This window comes from Mytilus californianus, unplaced genomic scaffold (genome assembly GCF_021869535.1).
Source record: "Mytilus californianus isolate M0D057914Y unplaced genomic scaffold, xbMytCali1.0.p SCAF_11, whole genome shotgun sequence".
NCBI classification, from domain to species: Eukaryota; Metazoa; Mollusca; class Bivalvia; order Mytilida; family Mytilidae; genus Mytilus; species Mytilus californianus.
Window position 1 is genome coordinate 26,372,058 of NW_026262593.1, and position 27,251 is coordinate 26,399,308.

Here is a 27,251-nt window from a genome sequence, read left to right on the forward strand (position 1 = left end):
CTTAATATAAATAGTACATACTGTAGTAATCCCTATGTCGTGCATTTTGTGACATTTTGTACTTTTATACTATACAGTGTCAGTTTGCTCATTGTGTTGAGAACATCTGGTAACCTGTTATAGTCTACATCCTTATCCTTGTGTCTTCAGGTGTATTGCTGTCTCATTGTTAATTATACCTTATCTGCTTATTGTCCCCTGTGCATGCTTTTGGGGGGGGGACATAGAAATACCGGGCGTCCTTGTGTCCGTCAGGTCTTGTTAGCGCTCTCACAGCTACAATTCTTGCCAGATTTTTTTAAAACTTATACTATAGGTTAATATCAGCAATATCTTGGACAAGTTCTATAATGGTGGCCGATTGACTTTTTTAAAAAGAGTTATGCCCCTTGGAAATATTAAATTTATGGAAAATGGCCTCGTAAGTGCTCTCATGGGTACAATACTTGCCAGATTTTTATAAACTTTACTACAGGTTAATATCAGCAATATCTCGGACAAGTTCTATAATGGTTGACGATCGACTATTTTTAAAAGAGTTATACCCCTTGGAAACATTAAATTTATGGAAAATGGCCTTGTTAGCGCTCTCACAGGTACAATTCTTGCCAGATTTTTATAAAACTTATACTAGAGGTTAATATCAGCAATATCTCGGACAAGTTCTATAATGGTGGACGATTTACTTTTTTAAAAGAGTTATGCCCCTTGGAAATATTAAATTTATGGAAAATGGCCTCATTAGCAATCTCACGGTTACAAATCTTGCCAGATTTTTATAAAACTTATACTATAGGTTAATAACAGCAATATCTCGGACAAGTTCTTTAATGGTGGACGATCGACTTTTTTTAAGAGAGTTATGCCCCTTGGAAATATCAATTATATGGAGAATTGCCTTATGAGCGCTCTAGGGTGTACAATTTTTGCCAGATTTTTAGGAAATTTATATCATAGGTTAACATCATCAATGTCTTTGACAATTTCAATAAAATGCTTCCCTGGGGCGCAGCTTGATACGACCGCAGAGGTCGAACCCTGAACAGTTGGGGCAAGTATGGACACAACATTCAAGTTTGATACAGCTCTGAATTTGGATTGTTATTAAATATTTGACACAGCATAGGTTTCTGACACAGAAAGAATGTGGTCTAAGAACTTGAATTTTTTTAATTTACCTATTATGGTCCAATGTCCAAAATCAAAATACATGGTTAGATTCAGCATATCAAAGAACCCCATATATTCAATTTTTGTTAAAATCAAACAAAGTTTAATTTTGGACCCCAACTTGGACAAACTTGAAAACTGGGCCCATAATCAAAAATCTAAACATATGTTTAGATTCAGCATATCAAAGAACCCCAAGAAATCAATTTTTGCTAAAATCAAACTTAGTTTAATTTTGGACCCTTTAGACCTTAATGTAGACCAATTTAAAAAACAGGACTTAAAATTAAAAATCTAAATACACGGTTAGATTTGGAATATCAAAGAACCCCAATAATTCAATTTTTGATGAAATCAAACAAAGTTTAATTTTGGACCCTTTTGACCTCAATATGAACCAATTTGATAGCGGGGCCCACAAATAAAAAATCTAAATTCATGGTTAGATTCAGCATATCAAAGAACCCCATATATTCAATTTTTGTTGAAATCAAAAAAAGTTTAATTTTGGACCCCAACTTAGACCAACTTGAAAACTGGGCCTATAATCAAAAATCTAAACACATGTTTAGATTCAGCATATCAAAGAACCCAAAGAATTCAATTTTTGTTAAAATCAAACTAAGTTTAATTTTGGACCCTTTGGACCTCAATGAAGACCAATTTAAAAAACGGGACCCAAATTAAACATCTAAAAACACGGTTAGATTTGGCATATCAAAGAACCCCAATAATTCAATTTTTGATGAAATCAAACAAAGTTTAATTTTGGACCCTTTTGACCTCAATATGAACAAATTTGATAGCGGGGCCTACAAATAAAAAATCTAAATACATGGTTAGATTCAGCATATCAAAGAACCTCATATATTCAATTTTTGTTGAAATCAAACAAAGTTTAATTTTGGACCCCAATTTGGACCAACTTGAAAACTGGGCCCATAATCAAAAATCTAAATACATGTTTAGATTCAGCATATCAAAGAACCCCATATATTCAATTTTTGTTGAAATCAAACAAAGTTTAAATACTGGACCCTATCTTGGACCAACTTGAAAACTGGGCCCATAATCAAAAATCTAAACACATGTTTAGATTCAGCATATCAAAGAACCCCATATATTCAATTTTTGTTGAAATCAAACAAAGTTTAAATACTGGACCCTATCTTGGACCAACTTGAAAACTGGGCCCATAATCAAAAATCTAAACACATGTTTAGATTCAGCATATCAAAGAACCCCAAGAATTCAATTTTTGTTAAAATCAAACTAAGTTTAATTTTGGACCCTTTGGACCTTAATGTAGACCAATTTAAAAAAACAGGACCCAAAATTAAAAATCTAAATACACGGTTAGATTTGGAATATCAAAGAGCCCCAATAATTCAATTTTAGATGAAATCAAACAAAGTTTAATTTTGGACCCTTTTGACCTCAATATGAACCAATTTGATAACGGGGTCCACAAATAAAAAATCTAAATACATGGTTAGATTCAGCATATCAAAGAACCCCATATATTCAATTTTTGTTGAAATCAAACAAAGTTTAATTTTGGACCCCAATTTGGACCAACTTGAAAACTGGGCCAAAAATCAAAAATCTAAATACATGTTTAGATTCAGCATATCAAAGAACCTCATATATTCAATTTTTGCTAAAATCAAACAAAGTTTAATTTTGGACCCTTTGGACCTTAATGAAGACTATTTTGAAAACTGGACCCAAAATTAAAAATCTAAATACACTGTTAGATTCAGCATAACAAATAAATAAATGTGATCAAAGATTTTACAAATCTAATGGGCCATACTGTGCAATTAAAGATTACTTCTTGAAATTTTTCAATATTTGAAATTTGAAAAAAAAATAATATTTGAAGAATAATTCTTTTTAATTTCTGAAATCTGAAATGAGAAAAAATTGACCCCCCACAATTTCTTTTTATCACCCCCCCCCCCCTTTTTTACCCCCAAAAAATTCTATCCCTCAAGATATGGTCATAATCTCAATTCAAATTTCCAATGGAGTTGGCAACCATAATTACCCATTTAATTTTACCATAGTGCTAACTTAATCTATTTTATAATAGAATTAAAAATATAGTGTCAAATCTTTCATATAGATTTTTTTGTAAAATAAAATGATGCAACATTTGCAGATATTTTTACTGGTCTTCCTTTATAAATATGCATTTCTTTAAACATAATTTAAAAGCAGTGTAAGGGAAGTAACCAAAACTTTGTATTTGGATTACCTCCCTTACACTGTTTTAAATTATCTTTATTGTTCATTAACCATTACTTTATACATAATTTAAAAGCAGTGTAAGGGAGATAATTTCAATGATGTATTTGATTTATCTCCCTTACACTGCTTTAAATTATGTTTTGTACTAAAGTATTTGTCCATTAACCAGGACAACCTTGTTTTTCCCCCTTTTTTGCCCCTAATTCCTAAACGGTTTGAGCCATAACCCCCCAAAGCAAATCCTAACCATCCCTTTGTGGTATGGAAACTTGTAGTATAATTTCAGAGAGATCCATACACTGTTCCACAGTTATTGTCTGGAAACTAGAAAAGGCCCTTTTTGGCCCCTAATTCCTTAACTGTTGGTACCATAACCCCCAAAATCAATCCCAACCTTCCTTTTGTGGTATTTAACCTTATGGTAAAATTTCAAAAAGATCCATTCACTTAAACTAAAGTTAGAGTGCGAAAACCAATGTGTATTCGGACGACGACGACGACGACGACGACGCCAACGTCATACCAATATACGACCACAAAAATTTTTTTGCGGTCGTATAAAAATCAGTGCTGATCAATTATTTATAAAAGAGTTATGCGCCTTGGAAATATTGATTATATGGAAAATTGCATTGTTAGCACTCTCATGTGTTCAGTTCTTGTCAGAATTTTATGAAACTTATATCATAGGTTTATATCAGCAATGTCTTTAAACTTTCAAAAATATAAGTTCTGATCAAATATTTTTAAAGAGTTATGCCTCTTGGAAATATTAATTATAATTGAAATCACATTGCATTTGCTTTAAAGCCTTCATTTCTCCAAGATATTAATAAAAAAAAGTTTAAAGAACAACAAAAAAGTGCTTTTTTAGTTATTGCCCTTGTACCTTTGAGAGATAAAATATGTGCAATGCGGGGGACATTGGAACTCTGTTCTTTTATTTTTATTTCAGTTATTGCAGCATGAAATATAGGTCAGGGGACTCCAATATTGTTAATCAATGCTTTACCATATAAAAGAATTAAGGTGACAAAATACAATTGATATACCATCATAAGCCCAGGGAGAAATATACCTCATTGTAGATATTCTGGATGGATGTATGTACTGCAAGATAAAGGTAAATATAAATGATTTTAAGGAAGATGGAGTGTACAATGTTAAGAGTAACAGTTCAACACAAAGGTACCACAAAAATAACCAAGTCCAGTTTTCTATCTTTAATAATAGGTTATTGTTGTAACCAGTACATTGTTCATATACAGTGGACTCATATAAATTGCATAGCTATTAATACTGTTAGTTTTACAAGAATTGAATACAAAAAACTTTTCCTGTCTCATCTATTATACATTGTGGTTGCTAATTGTCTATTCTTAACAATTTCTGCCAATTGCATAAAAAAATTGAGAAGTGAAAAATATGCAACCTATTCTGAGAAAAAATGTGTTTGTTTAAAACCCACTGATTATTAACAAGAACTTGCCAAATATTGTTTTTACAAATATTTCATTTGTTTTTACTGAATCAATGGTTCTTCATAAGTGTTATCAATATGTTTATATAACAATTTTCATGCAATTCCTTATGACCCAAGGTGAAAAAACTTTTTCATCAAAAATAATGATTCTTTCAAAATCTTAACCTATCATATATCATAAAATTATATTTTCATGGATATTTGATTTCGTAATTATATCATTTCGCATACTAGTGTGTAGAAAATTTGTACTTCAATGAACATTTAATTTCATATTTTACTTACTACAAAAAAAAAATTGGTTTCCTACAAATAATAATGATTCCACACTGTGCAATTTATTCCACACATGTTTTCTCAAAAAATTGCAAAACAAAAAACAGAGCAACACAATAACAAGATTTTGTCAATATGCATATGAATTCCACCATATTAACTTTCAAATAGCACTATTAGTTTGGAATGATCTCCTTTATACATGTACACAATATCATATTATCCTTTAAAGATGTTCACTCCTATTGTTTTTGATTTTTTGCCAGATATTCGGAATCCTCTGGTAGTGCCATTAAAAATTTTGCCCGCTAACCCCTACTTTTCCTTTCATAATTTTATTACATAAAGTTTAAAAGCCATATTTGAAAATCTTATGAAATCCTTGTTATTTTTTCGTAGTTTTTTAAAGAAAACAGGTGCCAATGTTAAATGTAAGAAAAATCTAAAGAGAATAATTTCCCGCCAAATTTTCAATGGCTTATATCTCGAAAACCACCCTTCATTTTTTTCTGCTTTTTCAGTTCCTCGATTTATATACTATCAATTTATAACAGTTTTTTATTAAAACTTGTTTTTTGAAACAGAGTAGCAAACATCCATAATGCTCATCTTATATCAACCATCCAAGTTCAATCTAACATTCAATGATCAACATTTACATGTACCAACTTGCACATTTTTTGTACCAAACAGCAGCTAAAACTGGCATTCATTGCTACATATATACCAGACATACACTAATAGATAGGTTTCAATTGACACAATTTGAGCAAGAGTAACCTCCCATTAGTTTCCATGTTGGAGGACTATGTGCCCAAATTCCTTCATAAATCAGCCAAATTCATCTTGTTATACTCACGGCTAGACTTTACAAATAAATGGAGAATGTGTCCATGGGACACAGATGATGCCCCCGCTTGCATTTAACGACGTAACGTTATAATAGGACATAAATCAAGAACGGTAAAAGTGATGCTACCCACATTCATACTTGATCTGAATTTTGTGTACAAGTTGCATAACAATTGGTCGAAGCAATCTTAAGTTAGAGAATGGAAATGAAAAATTCAGCAATTTTTCCATTTTTAAAGGGACATGACTCTAGAACAGTAAAAGTGTCGCCACCAAAATGCAAATTTGATCTGTGTTTTGTGGTAATAAGCATTGTGTACAAGTTTCATAACATTTGGTTGAGGCAAACTGAAGTTAGAGAACGGAAACCAATTTGTGGGACGTACAGACGGACAAGGGTAAAACTTAATGCCCCCTCCGCTATGGCCGGGGCATAAAAATTGTTTTCTGAACAATTTTAATTTTTTTTAGCCTTGCTTGATTCATCACTTCTATCTAGTAAGTATCTTTTATCTGACTTGTTGGAACCAAATGTATCAATTTGGTTAGTCAAATAGGAAAATTATTAGTAACCATTTACCCCTCAAAAATGGTGGTCACAGGGAAAAGTTAAAACTCAAATTACGTTATATTGTAACCTTTTTATACTGACATTCAGTGCTCAACCTAAACCATATAAAAGATAAATTCATTATAGGGAAAATTCAAGTCTAATTTGATCTGTAGAATTTTGATTAGACCAGGAATTTTTTGTTCAACAAGTTCATTTTTCATCACAACCATAATAATTTACACAACAATCTTTTTTTCACAGAAATGCATTACAGTATGCAGTCCAACAATGTGTCCAGATTAATAATGAAAAAATAAATCATATTATAATTTATACATGATTAGAGATCCTTATGATTACTGATATAAATATGTATCACAGCAAACAAAAATGTTCAATATTAGTGTTATATACAGGGAAGGTTTTATATGTCATTTTGATGTATTAAATCTATTATGAATACAGTAGGGGTCTCCGTCCAAGAGCATATTTTTACTGGAAAAGCCCTTGGAAACTTTGGTAAATTTTGGACATTACTAGCAATCTACAGAATGTAGGTTTAAGAAAAATGTCTATTCATGCATCAGAATTTCATTGGGTTTATTACTGTCAACATTTTGTTAAACATATGCATAAATGTTCATAACTTGAGCATATAATATCTTCAACATCATCATATAAAAAATTAGCATACAGCTGCTATTGGTCACATGTCTGAGGTTAAAGAAGTAATTAAAAAAAATTTAGCACTATACAACAAACATCTATGAAGCACCATGTAAATCTTTATAAGACATAACATTTGAAAACAAAAATTTTACTAATTCAATAAGTTTAATGTCCAGTAGACAATATATTGGCGCTTTTTTTTAACATACATTTTCTTGTTAAAGCATCTTAATAATATATTTGAATATTAAATTGTAGAAATCATTTTGGAAAGATTTCATATCGAGGAATTATGCCCCCTTTCCTTGATTTGTTTTGAACAAAATCAGCATGTTACGTGATATTTTGTACAATAATTGTCTTTCATTGTACAAAATATCACATAACATGGTGATTTTGTGCAAAAAAAACCAACATTTTTTCCAACTAAAAGGGGGGGGAGGGGTGTTCCACCTGACATTATCACAGCTTCTTCCCTTGTCATATTAGTCATCACAAATCTCTCTCCCTAATGGTTACAAAAAGAAGTAAGGAAATGTATGTTGCAATTCACCAGTTACAGATGATATGGGACAATTCTGTTACAATATGGGACATCAATATTCTTCATGGTTAAAAAATCATTTGTTAAGATGATACTGCATAGCATAATTAAAATGGATAGTATTCGATCTTTTGAAATAGATCATACTATCATTTCACATGTAGAATGTTTTAGAATATCATAAATTACACTTTATATCTTCACGATCTATACTAGTCTATATCACAGTTAGGTTGATTTTAGAGTCACATGGTCAGGGTTTATTTACAGTCACATGACTTCCTGAGTATATCTGACTGAGCATCTCTGGAGTATCTGAATCATGATATTTGTTGGTCTACATACAGCTCACATCAACTAAAGAAGTATGTTGAGTTCTGTACACTATTAAGATCAAATGTACCTGAAATAGAAAGTTAAGGAATAGGTCAAGTGAGTGCAATAAACTTATTCTAATATGATGCTCTTCTTTTGCTTTGTAAACAAAGCCATGTTCTTATTCCAATTAAATATGGGGAACACATCCTTGACATCACAATTAAATTATATTTAGAATGACACTCAAGATCAAAATGTACATTTCTCTGGGAGTTGCTTGTCATGAAATTCAATAAAATCTTTTAATAAAATGCTCCGCTGGGGCGCAGCTTGATACGACCGCAGAGGTCGAACCCTGAACAGTTGGGGCAAGTATGGACACAACATTCAAGCTTGATTCAGCACTGAATTTGGATTGTAATTAAATATTTGACACAGCATAGGTTTCTGACACAGAATGAAAGTGGTCTAAGAACTTAAAAATTTTTAATTTACCCATTCAAACCACATCATTATTATTTGATTTTATATATAAATCAGAAATAACCAATTTAAAATGGAAAATTTTAAAGAAAAAAAAAGGAAAAAAAAATCCCCCCCCCAACCCCCTTATGATTCATCACCCCAAAACTCAATCCCAGCCTTCCCTTTGTGGTATGGTACCTTGCAGTACAATTTCAGAGAGATCCATACACTTGAACACAAGTTATTGTCTGGAAACTAGAAAAATGCTTGTTTTTTTGCTCCTTTTTGGAGGCAATTACCCCCAAACTCAATTCCAGCTTTCTCTTTGTGATATGGAACCTTGTAGAACAATTTCATAAAAATCCATACACTAACACACAAGTAGTTGTCCTGGAACTAGAAAAATGCTTGTTTTTTGCCCTTTATGGCCCCTAATTACTAAAATGTTGAGGGAATTACCCCAAAAATCAATCCCAGCCTTCCCTTTGTGGTATGGTACCTTGCAGTACAAATTCAGAGAGATCCATACACTTGAACACAAGTTATTGTCTGGAAACTAGAAAAATGCTTATTTTTGGCCCCTTATTCCTAAACTTTTTGGGCAATTACCCCCAAACTCAATTCCAGCTTTCCCTTTGTGATATGGAACCTTGTAGTACAATTTCATAAAGATCCATACACTTACACACAAGTTATTGTCATGAAACTAGAAAAATGCTTGTTTTTTGCCCCTTTTTTGCCCCTAATTCCTAAAATTTAGAGGCCATTACCCCCTAAATCAATCCCAGCATTCCCTTTGTGATATGGAACCTTGTGATACAATGTCAGAGAGATCCATACACTTACACACAAGTTATTGTCATGAAACTAGAAAAATGTTTGTTTTTTGCCCCTTTTTGGCCCCTAATTCCTAAAATTTGGAGGCAATTACCCCCAAAATCAATCCCAGCATTCCCTTTGTGATATGGAACCTTGTGGTACAATGTCAGAGAGATCGGTACACTTACACACAAGTTATGGCTGGAAGTTACAATAAAATGCTCCGCTGGGCGCAGCTTGATACGACCGCAGAGGTCGAACCCTGAACAGTTGGGGCAAGTATGGACACAACATTCAAGCTTGATACAGCTCTGAATTTGGATTGTGATTAAATATTTGACACAGCATAGGTTTCTGACACAGAATGAATGGGGTCTAAGAACTTAAATTTTTTTAATTTACCTATTATGGTCCAATATCCAAAATCTAAATCAAAGAATCCAAAGAATTCAATTTTTGATGAAATCAAACAAATTTAATTTTGGACCCTTTTGACCTCAATGTGGACCAATTTGATAACTGGGCCCAAAAATCAAAATACATGGTTAGATTCAGCATATCAAAGAACCCCATATATTCAATTTTTGTTGAAATCAAACAAAATTAATTTTGGAACCCAACTTGGACCAACTTGAAAACTGGGCCCATAATCAAAAATCTAAACACATGTTTAGATTCAGCATATCAAAGAACCCCAAGAATTCAATTTTTGTTAAAATCAAACTAACTTTAATTTTGAACCCTTTGGACCTTAATGTAGACCAATTTAAATCAAAGCACTGTAAGCGCTGCAGGCAGTTAACCAAAAACCAAGGCAAACGTAATTATGAAAACTGTGGCAGTGTTGCTTCAAATTTTTTTTTCAGATTTGAAAGAACAAACATTAAACATTCGTATATTGTACATTTATGTTTATTTAATGAATTGATTATTAAGGCAAATTAATTAATATTTTATCAAGGTTTTCTAAAGCAACGCATATATCAATGTATATTTTTAATGGTGAGTCTGCAGTGGTACAAGTTCGCAATGATTGCAGGTGTTCTAGTTGGTAGTTAACGTTGGTACCAGTTGACTTTTAGTGGTACAAGTTGACGTAATTGTATGAATGGACTTGCTTCCCTGGAAGGAACACTGAGTTTGGGTTCTACAGTACAAAAGTTATGAGACACAAATCAGACAAATGTTTACTACTACAGGGATCAAAGGTGAGGTCTGACTGCCCTGACCATAGTAAATGTAAATGACCCCCACCTTCACCCCAAGTCCGTGATATCACTCCATACCAATTTTGGAATAAAATGACAGGTGATTATAAAAGAGGGACGAAAGATACCAGAGGGACAGTCAAACTCATAGATCGAAAACAAACTGACAACGCCATGGCCAAAAATAAAAAGACAAACAGACAAATAATAGTACAGATGACACAACATAGAAAACTGAAGACTAAGCAACACGAACCCCACCAAAAACTGGGGGTGATCTCAGGTTCTCCGGTCAAATAAAACAATTGGTCAAACATTATTGGGCTTTACACTGCTTGAAAGATTTATATGTTTTCTTTAAAATGAGCCATAAATGAAAATTTTTATAGGCCCAGAAATAATTCAAAAAATAATTAAAGTAAATTCAATTTACCTAGACTCATTTTTTGCATCAATAAAATTTTATAATAAACAAGAAATAATTGTAACAGGATGCTGTTACGAAGTCTCCCAAACAAAGCTCCCATAATTCGTCATTCCCATGGTCGCCTGACATTGGGCAAAGTCCAGTACACATTGGTTTGGTCTAGTAAAGTGATATGCATATGTCACATAATGTGACGCCTAGGAGATTGACCCTGTATATCATTCAAATTATTTTGAAATGACAAACAGGAATAAATATGGTTTAGGAGTGGGGACCGTTTACAAGTTCTCAAACAGGAGGGGGTGGGTTGACCCCAGGGACTCCCCCTATATTTCATTTGATTTGTTATATTGTCCCATACATGAATATATATGGTTTAGGAGTGGGGATTTCAACCGTTTACAAGTTCTCAAACAATAGGGGGTGGGGTGACCCCAGGGACTCCCCCTATATTTCATTTGATTTTTTATATTGTCCCATACATTAATATATATGGTTTAGGGGTGGGGATCTCGACCGTTTCCAAGTTCTGAAACAAGAGGGGGTGGGGTGACCCCAGGGACTCCCCCTATATTTCATTTGATTTGTTATATTGTCCCATATATTAATATATATGGTTTAGGGGTGGGGATCTCGACCGTTTCCAAGTTCTCAAACAGGAGGGGGTGGGGTGACCCAAGGGACTCCCCCTATATTTCATTTAATTTGTTATATTGTCCCATACATGAATATATATGGTTTAGGGGTGGGGATATCGACCTTTTACAAGTTCTGAAACAGAAAGGGGTGGGGTGACGCCAGGGATTCCCCCAAATTTTCATTTGATTTGTTTTATTGTCCCATACAAGTATATATATGGTTTAGGGGTGGGGATCGCGACCGTTTACAAGATAAAAGAACATTTTCAAATTGAAGGGGGGTGGGATGACCCCCAGGGACTCACCCTATATTTTATTTGATTTGTTTCATTGTCCTGTTCTCATTCCTGAAGACCACGCGTGTCTATCACTTACTGTTTTCGAGTATAAATAGTCATTTGAAAATAAAATCCCATAGGGTTCTACAGTAAACCCCTCCCTTCTTTAGGCCCCTCAAAATACCCCTAAATAGTTCCCAATGCACAAACGAAAGATTGATGGCTCCGCTAGACATGTTAGTCTTACATTTTATGAAACCCTAAGTTAATCTGACAAGAGGTCCGAGTTGTTTTCTTAGACGGTCCGAGTGGACTCGGTCCGACTTGTCTCTGGGACGAGTTATTCCGCATTTCTTAAAACATCGACCTGATTGGTCGACATTGATTACGTCGATTTCCGGTTTTTCATTCATAAAATAACAACAAGTTCAGTGATAAACGGAATAATTTAATAAAAGAAAGGAATTTAAATGTGCATACATTTAATTGAAATCAATTAAATAATCACAATCTTCTTAAACTAAAAGAATATCATGATTAAGAGTACTTTCGCTTAATCGGACTTTATATCATCAGAATCAAACGAACTTACGTTTCGTGTAAGTTAAAATTACCGCCAACTTAGACTACATGTGTACTATATATAACTTTATTCCCTCTATCATAGAGATTTGGTGTACATGAACAATATTCCTGCGCATTTTGCCATTTGGGAAATATAAACGACTTGTAATTACAGATTTTCGGCGATGAAATATTTCATACAATTGTTCTTTGCCATCTTAGCCAAAAGCACAGGGGATAATAAACTACGTACGGATTTCTATTGAGCACTATTTCCTATGTGCAACTTCAAATATTATGCGTCGTTCGACGATCATTTAAGGTTATTCTGGTCATATTTTTTGTATTCCAGAATTAAAAGAATGAAAAAAATGTCCAATTAGTTATAAATAACATATTAGCCTGCTAGATTACAACAATGGCACTTTTTTTCAGCATTCGTTAGGAAGAACACAAATCTAGGGTGCTAGCATAAGGCAGCTTAACTGCCTAAAAACGGGACCCAAAATTTAAAATCTAAATACACAGTTAGATTTGGCATATCAAAGAAACCCAATAATTCAATTTTTGATGAAATAAAACAAAGTTTAATTTTGGACCCTTTTGACCTCAGTATGAACCAATTTGATAGCGGGGCCCACAAATAAAAAATCTAAATACATGGTTAGATTCAGCATATCAAAGAACCCCATATATTCAATTTTTGTTGAAATCAACCAAAGTTTAATTTTGGACCCCAATTTGGACCAACTTGAAAACTGGGCCCGAAATCAAAAATTTAAATACATGTTTAGATTCAGCATATCAAAGAACCCCATATATTCAATTTTTGTTAAAATCAAACTAAGTTTAATTTTGGACCCTTTGGACGTTAATGTAGACCAATTTGAAAACTGGACCCAAAATTAAAAATCTAAATACTCGGTTAGATTTGGCATATCAAAGAACCCCAATAATTCAATTTTTGATGAAATAAAACAAAGTTTAATTTTGGACCCTTTTGACCTCAATATGAACCAATTTGATAGCGGGGCCCACAAATAAAAAATCTAAATTCATGGTTAGATTCAGCATATCAAAGAACCATATATTCAATTTTTGTTGAAATCAAACAAAGTTTAATTTTGGACCCCAATTTGGACCAACTTGAAAACTGGGCCCGAAATAAAAAAATCTAAATACATGTTTAGATGCAGCATATCAAAGAACCCCATGTTTTCAATTTTTGTTAAAATCAAACTAACTTTAATTTTGGACCCTTTGGACGTTAATGTGGACCAATTTGAAAACTGGACCCAAAATTAAAAATCTAATTACACAGTTAGATTTGGCATATCAAAGAACCCCAATTATTCAATTTTTGATGAAATAAAACAAAGTTTAATTTTGGACCCTTTTGACCTCAATATGAACCTATTTGATAGCGGGGGCCCTCAAATAAAAAATCTAAATACATGGTTAGATTCAGCATATCAAAGAACCCCATATATTCATTTTTTGTTGAAATCAAACAAAGTTTAATTTTGGACCCCTATTTGGACCATCTTGAAAACTGGGCCCGAAATCAAAATTCTAAATACATGTTAAGATTCAGCATATCAAATAACCCCATATATTCAATTTTTGTTAAAATCAAACTAAGTTTAATTTTGGACCCTTTGGACCTTAATGTAGACCAATTTGAAAACTGGACCCAAAATTACAAATCTAAATACACGGTCAGATTTGGCATAACAAATAAATATATGTGGTCAAAGATTTTACAAATCTAATGCGCCATACTGTGCAATTAAAGATTACTTCTTGAAATTTTTCAATATTTGAAATTTGAACAAATTTGAACAAAAAATAATATTTGAAGAATAATTCTTTTTAATTTCTGAAATCTGAAATGAGAAAAAATTGACCCCCCACAATTTCTTTTTACCTCCCTTACACTGTTTTAAATTGTCTTAATTGTTCATTAACCATTACTTTATACATAATTTAAAAGCAGTGTAAGGGAGGTAATACAAATGATGTATTTGATTTATCTCCCTTACACTGCTTTAAATTATGTTTTGTACTTAAGTATTTGTCCATATAAAAATGCTTCTTTTTTGCCCCTTTTTTGGCCCCTAATTTCTAAAATTTTGAGGCAATTACCCCCAAAATCAATCCCCAGCATTCCCTTTATGATATGGAACCTTGTGGTACAATGTCAGAGAGATCCATACACTAACACACAAGTTATGTCTGGAAGTTACAAAAATGCTTATTTTTGGGCCCTTTTGGGCCCCTAATTCCTTAACTGTTGGTACCATAACCCCCAAAATCAATCCCAACCTTCCTTTTGTGGTATTGAACCTTATGGTAAAATTTCATAGAGATCCATTCACTTAAACTAAAGTTAGAGTGCGAAAACCAATGTGTCTTCGGACGACGACGCCGACGCCAACGTCATACCAATATACGAACACAAAATTTTTTGCGGTCGTATAAAAATGCTTATTTTTTGCCCCTTTTTGGCCCCTAATTCCTTAACTGTTGGTACCATAACCCCCAAAATCAATCCCCACATTCCTTTTGTGGTATTGAACCTTATGGTAAAATTTCATTGAGATCCATTCACTTAAACTAAAGTTAGAGTGCAAAAACTAATGTGTCTTCGGACGACGACAACGACAACGACGCCAACGTCATACCAACATACGACCACAAAAATTTTTTTGCGATCGTATAAAAAGTAAGTACCAGTATATTTGTATTTGCATATTTTTAAATCGTAAATGGTTGTTTTTACAGAACAATTTTGCTTTATCAAATCAAATGGCTGCCTTTTGAAAAGTGTCTTATAGGTCTGCTTTGAATGAAAAAGTCCTGAATTTTCCAGTAGAATCAAAATATTTGTTTCAGGTCATGCTTTATGCTCATTTTACCATAGGTAAACATAACATAGTTGACTCTCGTCTCAAACTAAGTTGACTCAAAAATTCTGCATGAGTTAAAATACAGTAATTTATGTAAATTTGCTCTATTTGAATGTCCCTTTGGTATCTTTCGCCTCTCTTTTGAGTATCATTGATATACTATTATAAGTTCATCCTAAGCTAATCCTGAGCTAATCACAAACTTTAACATGTAAAATAAACAAAAGTTCTTAGGTTTTCTATGTTGTCTTTTGTATACTATTGTTTGTCTTTTGGTCATTTTTGGCCATGGTGTTGTCAGTTTGTCATCGACCTACAAGTTCGAATTTATTTGGTATTTTTCGCCTCTCTTTTAAACTGATCTAATCACAGAACTAATACATCACTGCTGCCTCCAGAAATAGCACACTGTAGTCTTGCCTCCTTGACTTTGTCAAGGCAAAATAAAAACTTATTTTATCTACACAGAAGCTATAACCTTGATAGAAATGTTTAATATTACCTTTGGTTGGCACTCTACTTAGACATTCTTTCAAAAGAGCTCTCAATGTAAGGTCACTGAAATAATAAGTACAGGGATACATAGCTAAAACCTTCAAATAAAAATGTGAAGAATGAAACTGACACTTTTTCATATTGTACAACATGAAAACTGTCATAAAATCTTCACAACAGTTACTGAAAAATTATTTTTACATTTTAAGAATTATTCCCAATATATAAGGTGACGTTTCCATTGAATGATAGAATAAAACGCTGCACCATGAGCGCATGATATGCCCGTCGCTTCAACAAAAATATAACTCCTCAATGTCATATCAGAAATTTATAAAAAACTAAAGGGAGGTTATCTTAATAGCTATAAACCAGTCACCAAAGTTTCATGAAAACTGCTCAAAGAACTTTTCAGTTATTGTCCGAAAACTGGAAAATACCCTTTTTTAATAAATAAAACCCCATAACTCAGAAACATAAAATCTAAAATTTATAAAAATCAAAAGGCAGATTACATCAATAGATATAAACAATTCACCAAAGTTTCATGAAAACTGCTCAAAGCATTTTTGAGTTATTGTCCGAAACTGGAAAATCCCCCTTTTTTAATGAATAAAACCAAATAACTCAAAAACATAAAATCCAAAATTTATAAAAATCGAAAGGGAGCTCACGTCAATAGATATAAACAATTCACCAAAGTTTCATGCAAATTGGTTAAAGTGTTTTTGAGTTATTGTCCGACATGTTGACGACGGATAACGGTATACCACTATACGTCGCGTAAACGGGCGCATCATAAAAATGTGTACACATTGTTAAAATGGGGCTTTAACCTCATTTCATAAAACAACTGAACAGAATAAAGATCCACAAAATTTATTTTTTCAGGTTTTACAGTATATAAATATACATACTCTGGTATGTCACCAAATCTTTCCAACATAAATTTAGACAAATCTTCCAGAATGGGTTGGCTATGTATGGCTATAAATTGTTCTCTACATATCTGCAATATAAAAAGATTAAACTTCTATATAGATTAGTCATATCTAAGAACAAAATAAAGTGGAGGCATGTATCACAAAAATGTTATCTATGTTCAATGACACAAATGATAGAAATTTGGGTTGGTAGGGGCTCATCTCTGATTCAGGTTTATAATACATATATTTCAAAGAAAATGCCTTAGATATTTATGGTGGAACATAAATCTAGACCCTCCCTTGAACGTAAATTGCTCAACTGGATTTATTCAGGTATTTTGAGATAAGTAAACAATAAGATAGAAGAAACAAATTCATTAAAATCTTCATTAAAGTGCAGTAAGTCCAAAGAGGAATAGCCTTACGACTTTGTTAGGTATATTTTTTCAGTAGATTTTCAGTTTCTGAGTACTTTTGTGTCTGTCAATTTTTCATTAATTACCACCTTTTCAAGATATTAGACATGTCATAATTTGAAATCTTGACACAAACATCATTAAGTTGAAGTTAAGACTAAGTTAGTTTAGAGCTTAAAATATCTAAAACAAAAGTACATATAATGATTTTCGTAGGGGGATTTAAAGTTTTTAAAGTAATATTTATGCAAAGCGCTGGAAAGGTACTTCGATAATTGGATAACCCTCTATAGTGGCAATTTTAGAATTTCTCTTACACTTTCACTGCACAAAAACAACCACCCATAGATAAAATGTCCAAGTGCCTTCCCTGGGTCCCATGTATGTTTTTATGGAACAGACCAAAGCATAAATAAACATTTGAGTAAATTCTATAAACTAATGAATATACCTTGTTCATTATATCTACATCACATGGGTGTGTCCAGTAACAGTCGTGAACAGAAACATAGGTAATACCAGCTCTGAAAATACAATGTCATAATCATGTTACAAAAAATTTTACAAACCAACAGCCTCTTTCTCTTTAATTAATATATTCATTTATCAAATATTGCTCCGAGTCAACTAGATATGTTTGTGACATAAGAATGCCCCTGATTTCAGCATTATCTCAGAGGGAAAATCAACCACAGCAAAATGAACACTTGATGTTAAAAGTCATTAATATACACCTTCTCAAAGAATAAAATAAAAAGTCCAGCCAAGTACAATCTTCACAAAAATTTAAAGTTGAAGGACAAAAACAAACAGGCCCTGACAACTGTTTATTTTCAGAATGACAGAGGTACAGATAAGTAAGAATATGTGTAGGAGCATAAAAAATTGCCTGATTACCATTTCATGAATGTTTAAGGAATGTTATGCAATGTAATCTATTCAAAGTTATATTAATGGTACCTTGGAGTTCGGTATATTTGTTAATACTTTTTTCAATCCAGAAACATGTACTCCTGACCTATTGTAATGACATATTACTGTAAGCTTCTATGTGTATCTAAGGGAATATTCTTGATGTAACTGATGTAACAATACAAATCTGACAGTACTGGACATACTATCAGAAATATGTTGTTGCTAAACCCTGAAATACATGTATGAAAGAGTTTCAGGTCTGAGACAATGCTTTTCATGTGAAATACTGTAAACCAACTAATTTTCAAGAGTAGACAAATAATGCAAATATAAATTGTTGTGAATATGTAAAACTGGAATCTTCACTAATATACTATACAGAGAAATTATGAAAATCACGAAAATAAATTGCAGAAAAGTTGTCCAGAAAGACCTAACCACAAAATAAAGTATCTACAAATATAAGATGGTTTATAGTAACTATCACTTTTCAAGTTCAAGTTTTTGCATATAAATTTATGGAAGTTTGTATGTTTGTACTTTTTTTTTGTGTTAATGATGAGGCATGACATAAAGTATAAACAATAAATGTATGTTAATTTAAATATTACAACTAACCTCCAGCAAAACAAAGCTGTTAACATCATGTGGACAGAATCTAAGGAATGTATATAATTTGGAGGGAACCCATTCTTTTGTTTCTGACTATTAGGCTTGCTGCAAAAATAAACATAATCTGTAGAATTTCAAAAGTTGAGTTTTAGAACTACAATTAGTTTCTGGAGTAATTTACTTCACCTTTTAAATAATTCATTCAAAATCTGCTTCTGATCATTATTCTATTAAACATGTTACACTAAAGACGAAAGCACACTTTAATTTTTGAATTGCAATGGAACACATAGGGGAAATATTTCAAAGTGGATTATCTTCCTTTGCTCATAATTGTACTTGAACTTTAAGCCACTCCAATTCAAAGGAGCATTAGCTACGAGCTGGGAACAGTATATCTAACGGGAAATGAATCTGATACACTTTTCAGTATAAAATTGATAAAATCTCGGACTCCCCGAGACTTCCCGAGATTTACGGATTTTGGTAGCGTCTGACTGAAAAACTATCAGAACTGCTCAACTAATAAACCACATAACTCTACTTGTAAATAAATATAAGTTTTATCATTTAGTAGATATATTTTGTTATATAAAATTACCAAAATAAGTTTGATTTATTTGATGTGAAGTGTTTTACAATAGTTTGGGAATTTGTAAATCATCGCGGCAATGGCCGCCATTTTTTTATTACCTGGTTTGCATTCTGCACAATTCTGTGATGAAATGCTTTCGATTTTAACAAATTTGAAGTGACAGAATACAAGTTTGATACACTAGCATTACTGTAAAACTAGTTTGAATGACATTTTATTGATAATATCAGAAATTATTAGGATAATAGCGAATCCGTTTTTAACACATGTCCGTTTCTGTATCGTATCTTTATTAACTATGGCACGACGATAAAATCGACTACAATCAGGTAGTGTCAAGTCCCGTCAATATATATGTTCCTGCTACGAGATATAAAAAAAATTTTAAATATGATTTTTTTGGTCAATCTTTAATGAAAGTGAAATAGTGAAATAATAATTCGCTTTTAGCAGCCAGTTTGGTTGATTATGTCAAAATAAGCAAAGAAACATCGCTGATGAATTAATCACTTGCAAGTGAATAATTCGACCTCATTGAATCCGTATTCATGTGACCTACTATTTAACCCCTTAGCTAGAGTTGGATTACGCATGAATAAGGTGTGTTCAGTTATTAAAAAATATAATGTCAACATTGAAAGTGAAACAAGGGTAAACCATTTGATTGACTGATTCGCTCCACAAAAACTCATTCTCATACAGGTAAACACAATGATTTACATATATTTGTAACCTATAATATGAAATCAAACAGACCTAGAAAAATCCAATTGCACGAGTTCACTATCTATTTATATCTATATTATGTTTACTTCGGGTTTTATGACCGTCAGCAGTCTTCGGAGTTCACCTCAAGGGTTTATTAGATGGTGTCTAGACAAAAATACACACAAAATGCTGATACATATTATTGAGCCCATGCATTGTAAATTGTTTATTTAAGACTTTTTATAACTAGGATATACGTTTTAGTATGTTATAAATCAATTATGAGAATTTGAGTCAAATCGGTGAACATGAATTTGACAGCTAATGCCCCTTTAATGTCTTGTTTATGGGAATTGAAGCTCCAAATTTTGTTCATGCATAATGCACAACTTATGCTATTTTTCATAAAAAAAAGTTTCTTGATAAGTTTGGTTTTTCACATCATTTGTAACTTGAATATTTGTGTATATATTATTAATCAATTGCTTACCATGCGCATGATTTCATAAAATATAAACCCTATCATTGTAAACACTTACTCAGGTCTATCAAACTCTCCTGATAACTTGGTTATTCCTTTGAGATTAACAGTCTTCTGTTTAAAATAAGGCTGAAGTACAGGTAAATCAAGGGGAGTAACCCATTCAACTGGTTTATTACAGGTCTTTGATATTATATCAGCACATTCTGTGAACCAATCCTGTAAAACATTCAAATGATTGACTGGTTGGTGGTTGTCATAAAGATAAGATTGAAAGCAAAGTTTAGCTGTACATATGTCATAAAAGAAGTTGTTGAAATGTCCTTAACCATGAATATGCACATAATGTCATATAAAGTATACTGCAAACAAACTTTATTTTCGTTGATAGTTTATTTCGTGTATGGCCCTTTTTTGCAGATGTAAGCAGCCATTTATTCTAGCGCTTTTCATATTTCCTTGATGTATTTATATAAGTGAAGACCATATAGTTTTACATTGTACATATTCTCTATGATTAATGTTTGCATTATTTCTCTACTAGCGAAAGTCATGAAAAATAAATGGCTGACGAATAGTTGCTTTACAGTACCCCATATTTGTTATTAGACATTGACTGAAAATTCCATTCTCTGAAATGATTTCAAAGCATCATCAAACAGCAGGTGACTTCCAGGCAGAACTGAAAATTGCTACAACAATATAAAGTTCCCAAGACCAAATATCAAATCGATCCTTAGTATAGATGTCAAGTTATATATTAAATAATTGTTGAATTTAACCCACAGAGGAATAAAAAGTGGAGTATTCATTGCAGTACACCACCCACTCCATAAGGGGAGGGGGAGTAAAATTTGTGGGTGGTAACATAACACGCAAACTTATTTATAGGTGATCTGAATATAGATCTATCAGTAGTAACAAGTCATATATTGTCTAAATGAAATAATGTACAATTTTAACCTGAACCACAATACAAGAAATCAATGCAACAGTCAACCCTATAAGATCACTTATACAGTACATTCAGGTGAATATTAATTAATATTTCATGCGTTGCTTTTTTTAAATATTGTATCAAAATAATTCAAAAATATTGAATGACTCAAATTCCTTTCAAAATTTGTACAAAGTTTCAAAGGAATGCATTGATTTTTTTTAAGATCAGTAAAACGGAAGCAGTAGCCTATGTGCTGACTATTCACTTCAATACCATATCTACAATCTATCTTACTTGATACTATCTTTACTTTAAATAGGCATTTTATACCAACCTGGATCATTTTCGTTGATGTGAACATTTGCTGTAGACAACTGAAGGTAGCCTCTGTAAGGTAATGACTGGCTTTCCATTGATATTTCTCAGGAAATTCTGGAATGTCTTTTAATTGTCTTAATATTTGATATCTGGCCCCATAACGTGTCACACCATACACTGTGGTCATAACTGTCTGTTTAATAACCTGTAAAATTGATCAAACAAAGAACAGTTATGGGTGTGTTGCCTGAGTTCTCAAAAAGTGGCGGCCCAAAGGTTTTGACCACAAAAATTTGTAAAGAACTAACACATTTTTTATATTCTGCAATAGAGATAAGAGTGAAGACCAGCAGAATTTCTTCAATGACCACCAGGGACCTCTGTGTTGCATGTTGATCCAGTTTGAAATTTCATTACTTATTGGTAACCTTAATGGACTTTTTTATCCAGTTTACCTTTTAATTAGTTTCTTATGAATTTAAATGGGGTTCTTATTTAGTATATTTGGATCTAAGTCAAAAGGCTCATCATTATAGGCTGTAATGAGTCCCACTGTTGGAACAAAAACGATATCCATGCCTTCATTAATTTTTTAATTCATAAAAGTCTCCATGACAAAATAGAGGTAGAATATAAAACCAAAATTTATATTAATCTTTAAATTTTTGCAATGAAACAAAGACAACTGGAGTCAGCTGATAAAACAATGTACAAACTTGATCCATCTTTGAACTCAACAAGTCAAGTAATGACGAGTGCAGACAGATTTTGATTAGTACCTGACTCAAAGACTCGTCTTAGTGAAAATCCAGTTTACTATCATGCTCATTTTTTTCTTTTTATAGTACAACTGTATACTGTAAAATAACTTATTTTTGCAGATACTTTATTTCCCGTTTAGCCCATTGCAGCCTACACCGCATCAATTTGATTTTGAAATTTCAAATTTACTTTATGTAGTTAAATAAAGAAAGATCCAAGTTTTACACATTTGCGATAATTTGTATTCACATTATTTTTGTACTGGTGAAAGTCGGAAAAATTAGTTGGTGTACAGTATGAATGATGTAATAATACCTTTCTACGAACAAATCCTTCTAACACTTGTGCAATTTCGTCTCCATTTGCTGCATCTATCAGTCTTACTTTTTCTACCTGAAATAAATAAATGGAAACTTAAAAGACCAAATGCAATGCTAAATCATTGGTTTAAAAATGTATGTAATTGTTAATTAACATTTTAACTTTAGAAAGAAAATTTTGTTTGATAATTTATATGAGAGATCTCATGACAGTTCATGACCTTGACGATGGTCAGGGAAGAGATTGACTTCTGAAGAACACAAATATTACCCTGTAAAGGACAAAGTATTTCAAATTCATATCTCAACTTAATCTAGAACAAACAGCATTTTCAAATTCTCTAGACCAAATATGTATTCCTCAAGTTAAGTAAAATTCAAAAGATTTAGAATTTTCAACATTTTGCTTGTTTTCATATCTGTCTTTAATAATTTTAGTTGTCTTGGTCTTTAATACATCTGCCTTGGCCAAGGATGAAGATTCCTTTAGATACTTCTCAAAAGAACAAAAAATATGCTTTGAAAACAAATTTTAGGAAAAACTGATCTTTGCAAAAAGTATGTGTATGTTGAGTATATGCCATTATAATTAAATCCAGTCTGTCATCCCCATACTCTCTATTCAACATTACATATAAATACCTACCAATTCAGCAACATCACTGTATACATCTTTAGGAGCTTCAAATGGGAACAAATTAACCGACTCAGCTCCTGCCTTGTCACGTCCAAGTGCTGCATAATGTTGTAAACCGTTACATGAACCATCCTACAAAGGTCAATCAATCCATTAATGGGGTTTAGTGTAACTTCTGAGTTGTCAATATTTGTTTAAATCAAACTATCTGCTCTGAGAAAACATAGCTAGTCAACTCTGTTGCAACATGGAACAGACACACATAGTAAAAACAAAATGCAAATTTGATTATCTTCATTTAAGAGACAAGTTTTACAGTAGGATATTGAAAACCTACAAAAATGTGAATATCTATGATAAATTTCTCATTTTAGATGTTTTATCTCTAACTTAAATTCTAAAATTTTTCTATCTGTAATGGATAAATATCTGTCCTCTAATAAACAGATATTCTTATTTTCATATCATTCTCATAAATAATTGTTATGTTATTTTCATACATGATTTTACTCTGACATTGAAAATAAAAAGCAGAAATGGCTGTTAACGAAGCCAAATACTACGTTAATAAAGGAAGATAAACGGAAAAATCCAGATTAGAAATAATGTGGATTCAATATTATTTGTGGTGCATTAATGTGTATGGATTTCATGGGTGTGGATTAACCACTAATTCTAATATTTAACTAAATACAAGTTTCCTATAGACCTATATAAAGAATTACCAACAAGCATTCTGTGAGTATTGCATGGCAATACATAGTCCCCTACCTGTTAAAATTCATTGTAATGGAATGAAATTCTAACTTGATCTATATCTTGTCATGGTGTAAACTACATAAAAATATCAAGTCAAAATCTTCAAGCATGATGAAAAAAACTGTTGAAAACTGATTATTTAAGTGAATTTTCTATGTCTAAAGACCATAACTCTGCACAAAATTATCAGACTGGAACAAAATTCCAACTTGATCTGTAACTTGTCATGATAAAACTATATACTAATTATCAAATCAATATCTTCAAGAATGACAAACAAACCTACAACTAAATTCTTCAAACAATTTACCAAAGAAAGGAAAAAAATCCAAAATGTCATTTTGTCTTTTACAAAATGAGTTATTTCCCTTTGAACAGAAATCTACTAATTAATAAGTATTTCATCAAAAATTTAATTCTTGGGAAAGGGCTTTAACTGAACAAAGAGAAAAGCTAAAATCGTGAAAATTGAACTTGACCTGTAACTTTTCATGATAAATCAATAAACCAAATATCAAATCAATATCTTCAAGCATGAAGAAAAAAAGTCTGGAAAACTGATTTGCCGGACTGACAGACGGTCCGAGTGCAACCCTTAAGTCCCCTTCGACTTCGTCGGTAGAGGACTAATAACCACGAAATCAAGGATCCAGGAAATTTTGTTTGTGTGTTGTTTCATCTGGGACTAATAGATTATCCCAGGTTTCATTAATGTCTCATTCTAACACCATTAGCTATTTCTTACCTGATGGACAGGATAATAACAAATATATTTCTCTACATCCGGACTCCTTACAGCATTAGCTATTTCCTTACAGGCTGCTAAAGTCTGCCATGGTTCATCTGAAGCTTGCCACCATCTGTTTCCCTGTAAAAAAAAATCAATATGCTGTCACACCTGTTATGTCATCTCTTTAAAACCTGTCTTGTGGGTCACCATTTTTTTGTCCTACTGTAGTATTAAATACCTATGCATCATATGAACCTCAACTTAAAGGTCACCTCTGTTATAAGGTCAATTTTATTTAATCATGAAAGAGTACTTTATACACAGGTTTGACTGTATATAAAGTGAAACCTAACTTGACTTACTCTATTTATTAAAAAGATCAAATTTCCTGCACACCATCCTGGTCAACCAACATTACAAAACCTTTATAACTGAATTTATAATTTGATATGCTATAGGCCATCTCAAATATTATTGATTTCAATCAAATTTATGAGAAGACTTCAAAATATTTGTTCGGAGTATTGTTTCTAGAACAAGCAATATTCAACAATAACTGCAGCTACATTAGCCAGCTGCTCTGTAGTTACCAGTACATGTGTTCCTGCTTTTCGAAATACGAGCTGCTTTTTTTCATTTCTGTGTGCAAGTTAGTAGTCATCCTGTTAGTAGCTAGACTGTGATGGTTTTTTATTGTGGATTTAATTTTACAACATATGGTCTAGAAATGCCATGGGGGATGTTTGCGTGCACGTTTAACTAATTTAATCCCATTACATTTTGTGCCTTAACCAAGTTAGGATATCTGCACCATGTGTTGTTTGTTGTTGTAACTTGGAGGAGTTGGGAGTTGTTGAGATCTGTTGTACTGGGAAATATTATTGTTATTTACAATCATTTCTTTTATGTATTACTACATAGCCTAAGAGTCTTTACAAACTAATATACTAAGTGTGTATCTTTTGTTGTATGTAACTGTTCCAATTCTTTCATCATACTATTGTGCAATATTTGTTTATTTCTAGCAGCATTAATTTAAAGAATACATATTAAATCTTACATCCATTGGATAGTCAGCTGAATCAAAAATTTCAGGTAACAATTCATCAGCATAAGCAAGTCTTTCTTTGTTGGAAGATCTGAAACAGGAAAAAATTGGTAAAAGAACTATTCTAAAAGTGTCATAAGACAAGTGAATCAGCTACTCACATAAATTATCACAAAAGCTATACACACAAAACATCTCCCACTAATATTTACATTAGTATTTTATGTCTGAGTATACAGAAGATTTAGGTAGAACCTATTAGGTATAAAAAGATATATATGTGTTTACTGTTACCCTACTGTTCCAATATTTTATTGCTGAACTGGATTTGGAAGTAAGTAAGTTGTCTTTCTTGGCACCAAATTTCCAAAAGGGAACAAAATATTGAAGTCCAAGTGCCACACACTTCCATAAAAATCCCTCAGCCATGATGAAATCCAAATTTGATCTGTAAATTCTTATAACATGACTACACTCCAAATATCTAATCAATATATTGAAGATTACAGAGAAAAAAGTGCAAAAAACTTAAGGAAGTGACTGACAGATGGACAGAGTGGAAACTTAAAACTAGAGGCTCTAAAGAGCCTGTGTCGCTCACCTTGGTCTATGTGCATATTAAACAATGGACACAGATGGATTCATTACAAAATTGTGTTTTGGTGATGGTGATGTGTTTGTAGATCTTACTTTACTGAACATTCTTGCTCCTTACTATTATCTCTATCTATAATGAACTTGGCCCAGTAGTTACAGTGGAAAATATTTTGTAAAAATTTACAAAAATTTACAAAATTTATGAAAATTGTAAAAAATTGACTATAAAGGGCAATAACTCCTTAAGGGGTCAATTGACAATTTTGGTCATGTTGACTTATTTGTAGATCTAACTTTGCTGTACATTATTGCTGTTTACAGTTTATCTCTATCTATAATAATATTCAAGATAATAACCAAAAGCTGCAAAATTTTCTTAAAATTACCAATTCAGGGGCAGCAACCCAACAACATGTTGCCTGATTGGTCTGAAAATTTCAGGGCAGATAGATCTTGACCTAATGAACAATTTTATACCATCAGATTTGCTCTTAATGCTTTGGTTTCAGAGATATGAGCCAAAAACTGCATTTTACCCTATGTATTATTTTTTTGCCATGTCGGCC

At 32.3% G+C, this 27,251-nt stretch overlaps 1 protein-coding gene across 1 annotated transcript in view; it reads right to left on the reverse strand.

The window, feature by feature from the left end:
- Positions 1-4,631: 4,631 nt before the first annotated feature.
- Positions 4,632-27,251, reverse strand: part of LOC127720841 (DNA-directed RNA polymerase, mitochondrial-like) — a 52,038-nt gene continuing 29,418 nt past the window's right edge. Inside the window, exons 22-32 of the mRNA XM_052227589.1 lie at positions 26,101-26,179; positions 25,056-25,178; positions 23,557-23,683; positions 22,910-22,983; positions 21,849-22,037; positions 20,633-20,793; positions 18,797-18,895; positions 17,715-17,787; positions 16,839-16,930; positions 15,929-15,984; positions 4,632-8,203 (exon numbers count right to left, since the gene is read on the reverse strand). Of these exons, the coding sequence (XP_052083549.1) occupies positions 8,154-8,203; positions 15,929-15,984; positions 16,839-16,930; positions 17,715-17,787; positions 18,797-18,895; positions 20,633-20,793; positions 21,849-22,037; positions 22,910-22,983; positions 23,557-23,683; positions 25,056-25,178; positions 26,101-26,179 (1,123 nt within the window). The 3' untranslated portion in view covers positions 4,632-8,153. The remainder of the gene's footprint in view (positions 8,204-15,928; positions 15,985-16,838; positions 16,931-17,714; positions 17,788-18,796; positions 18,896-20,632; positions 20,794-21,848; positions 22,038-22,909; positions 22,984-23,556; positions 23,684-25,055; positions 25,179-26,100; positions 26,180-27,251) is intronic.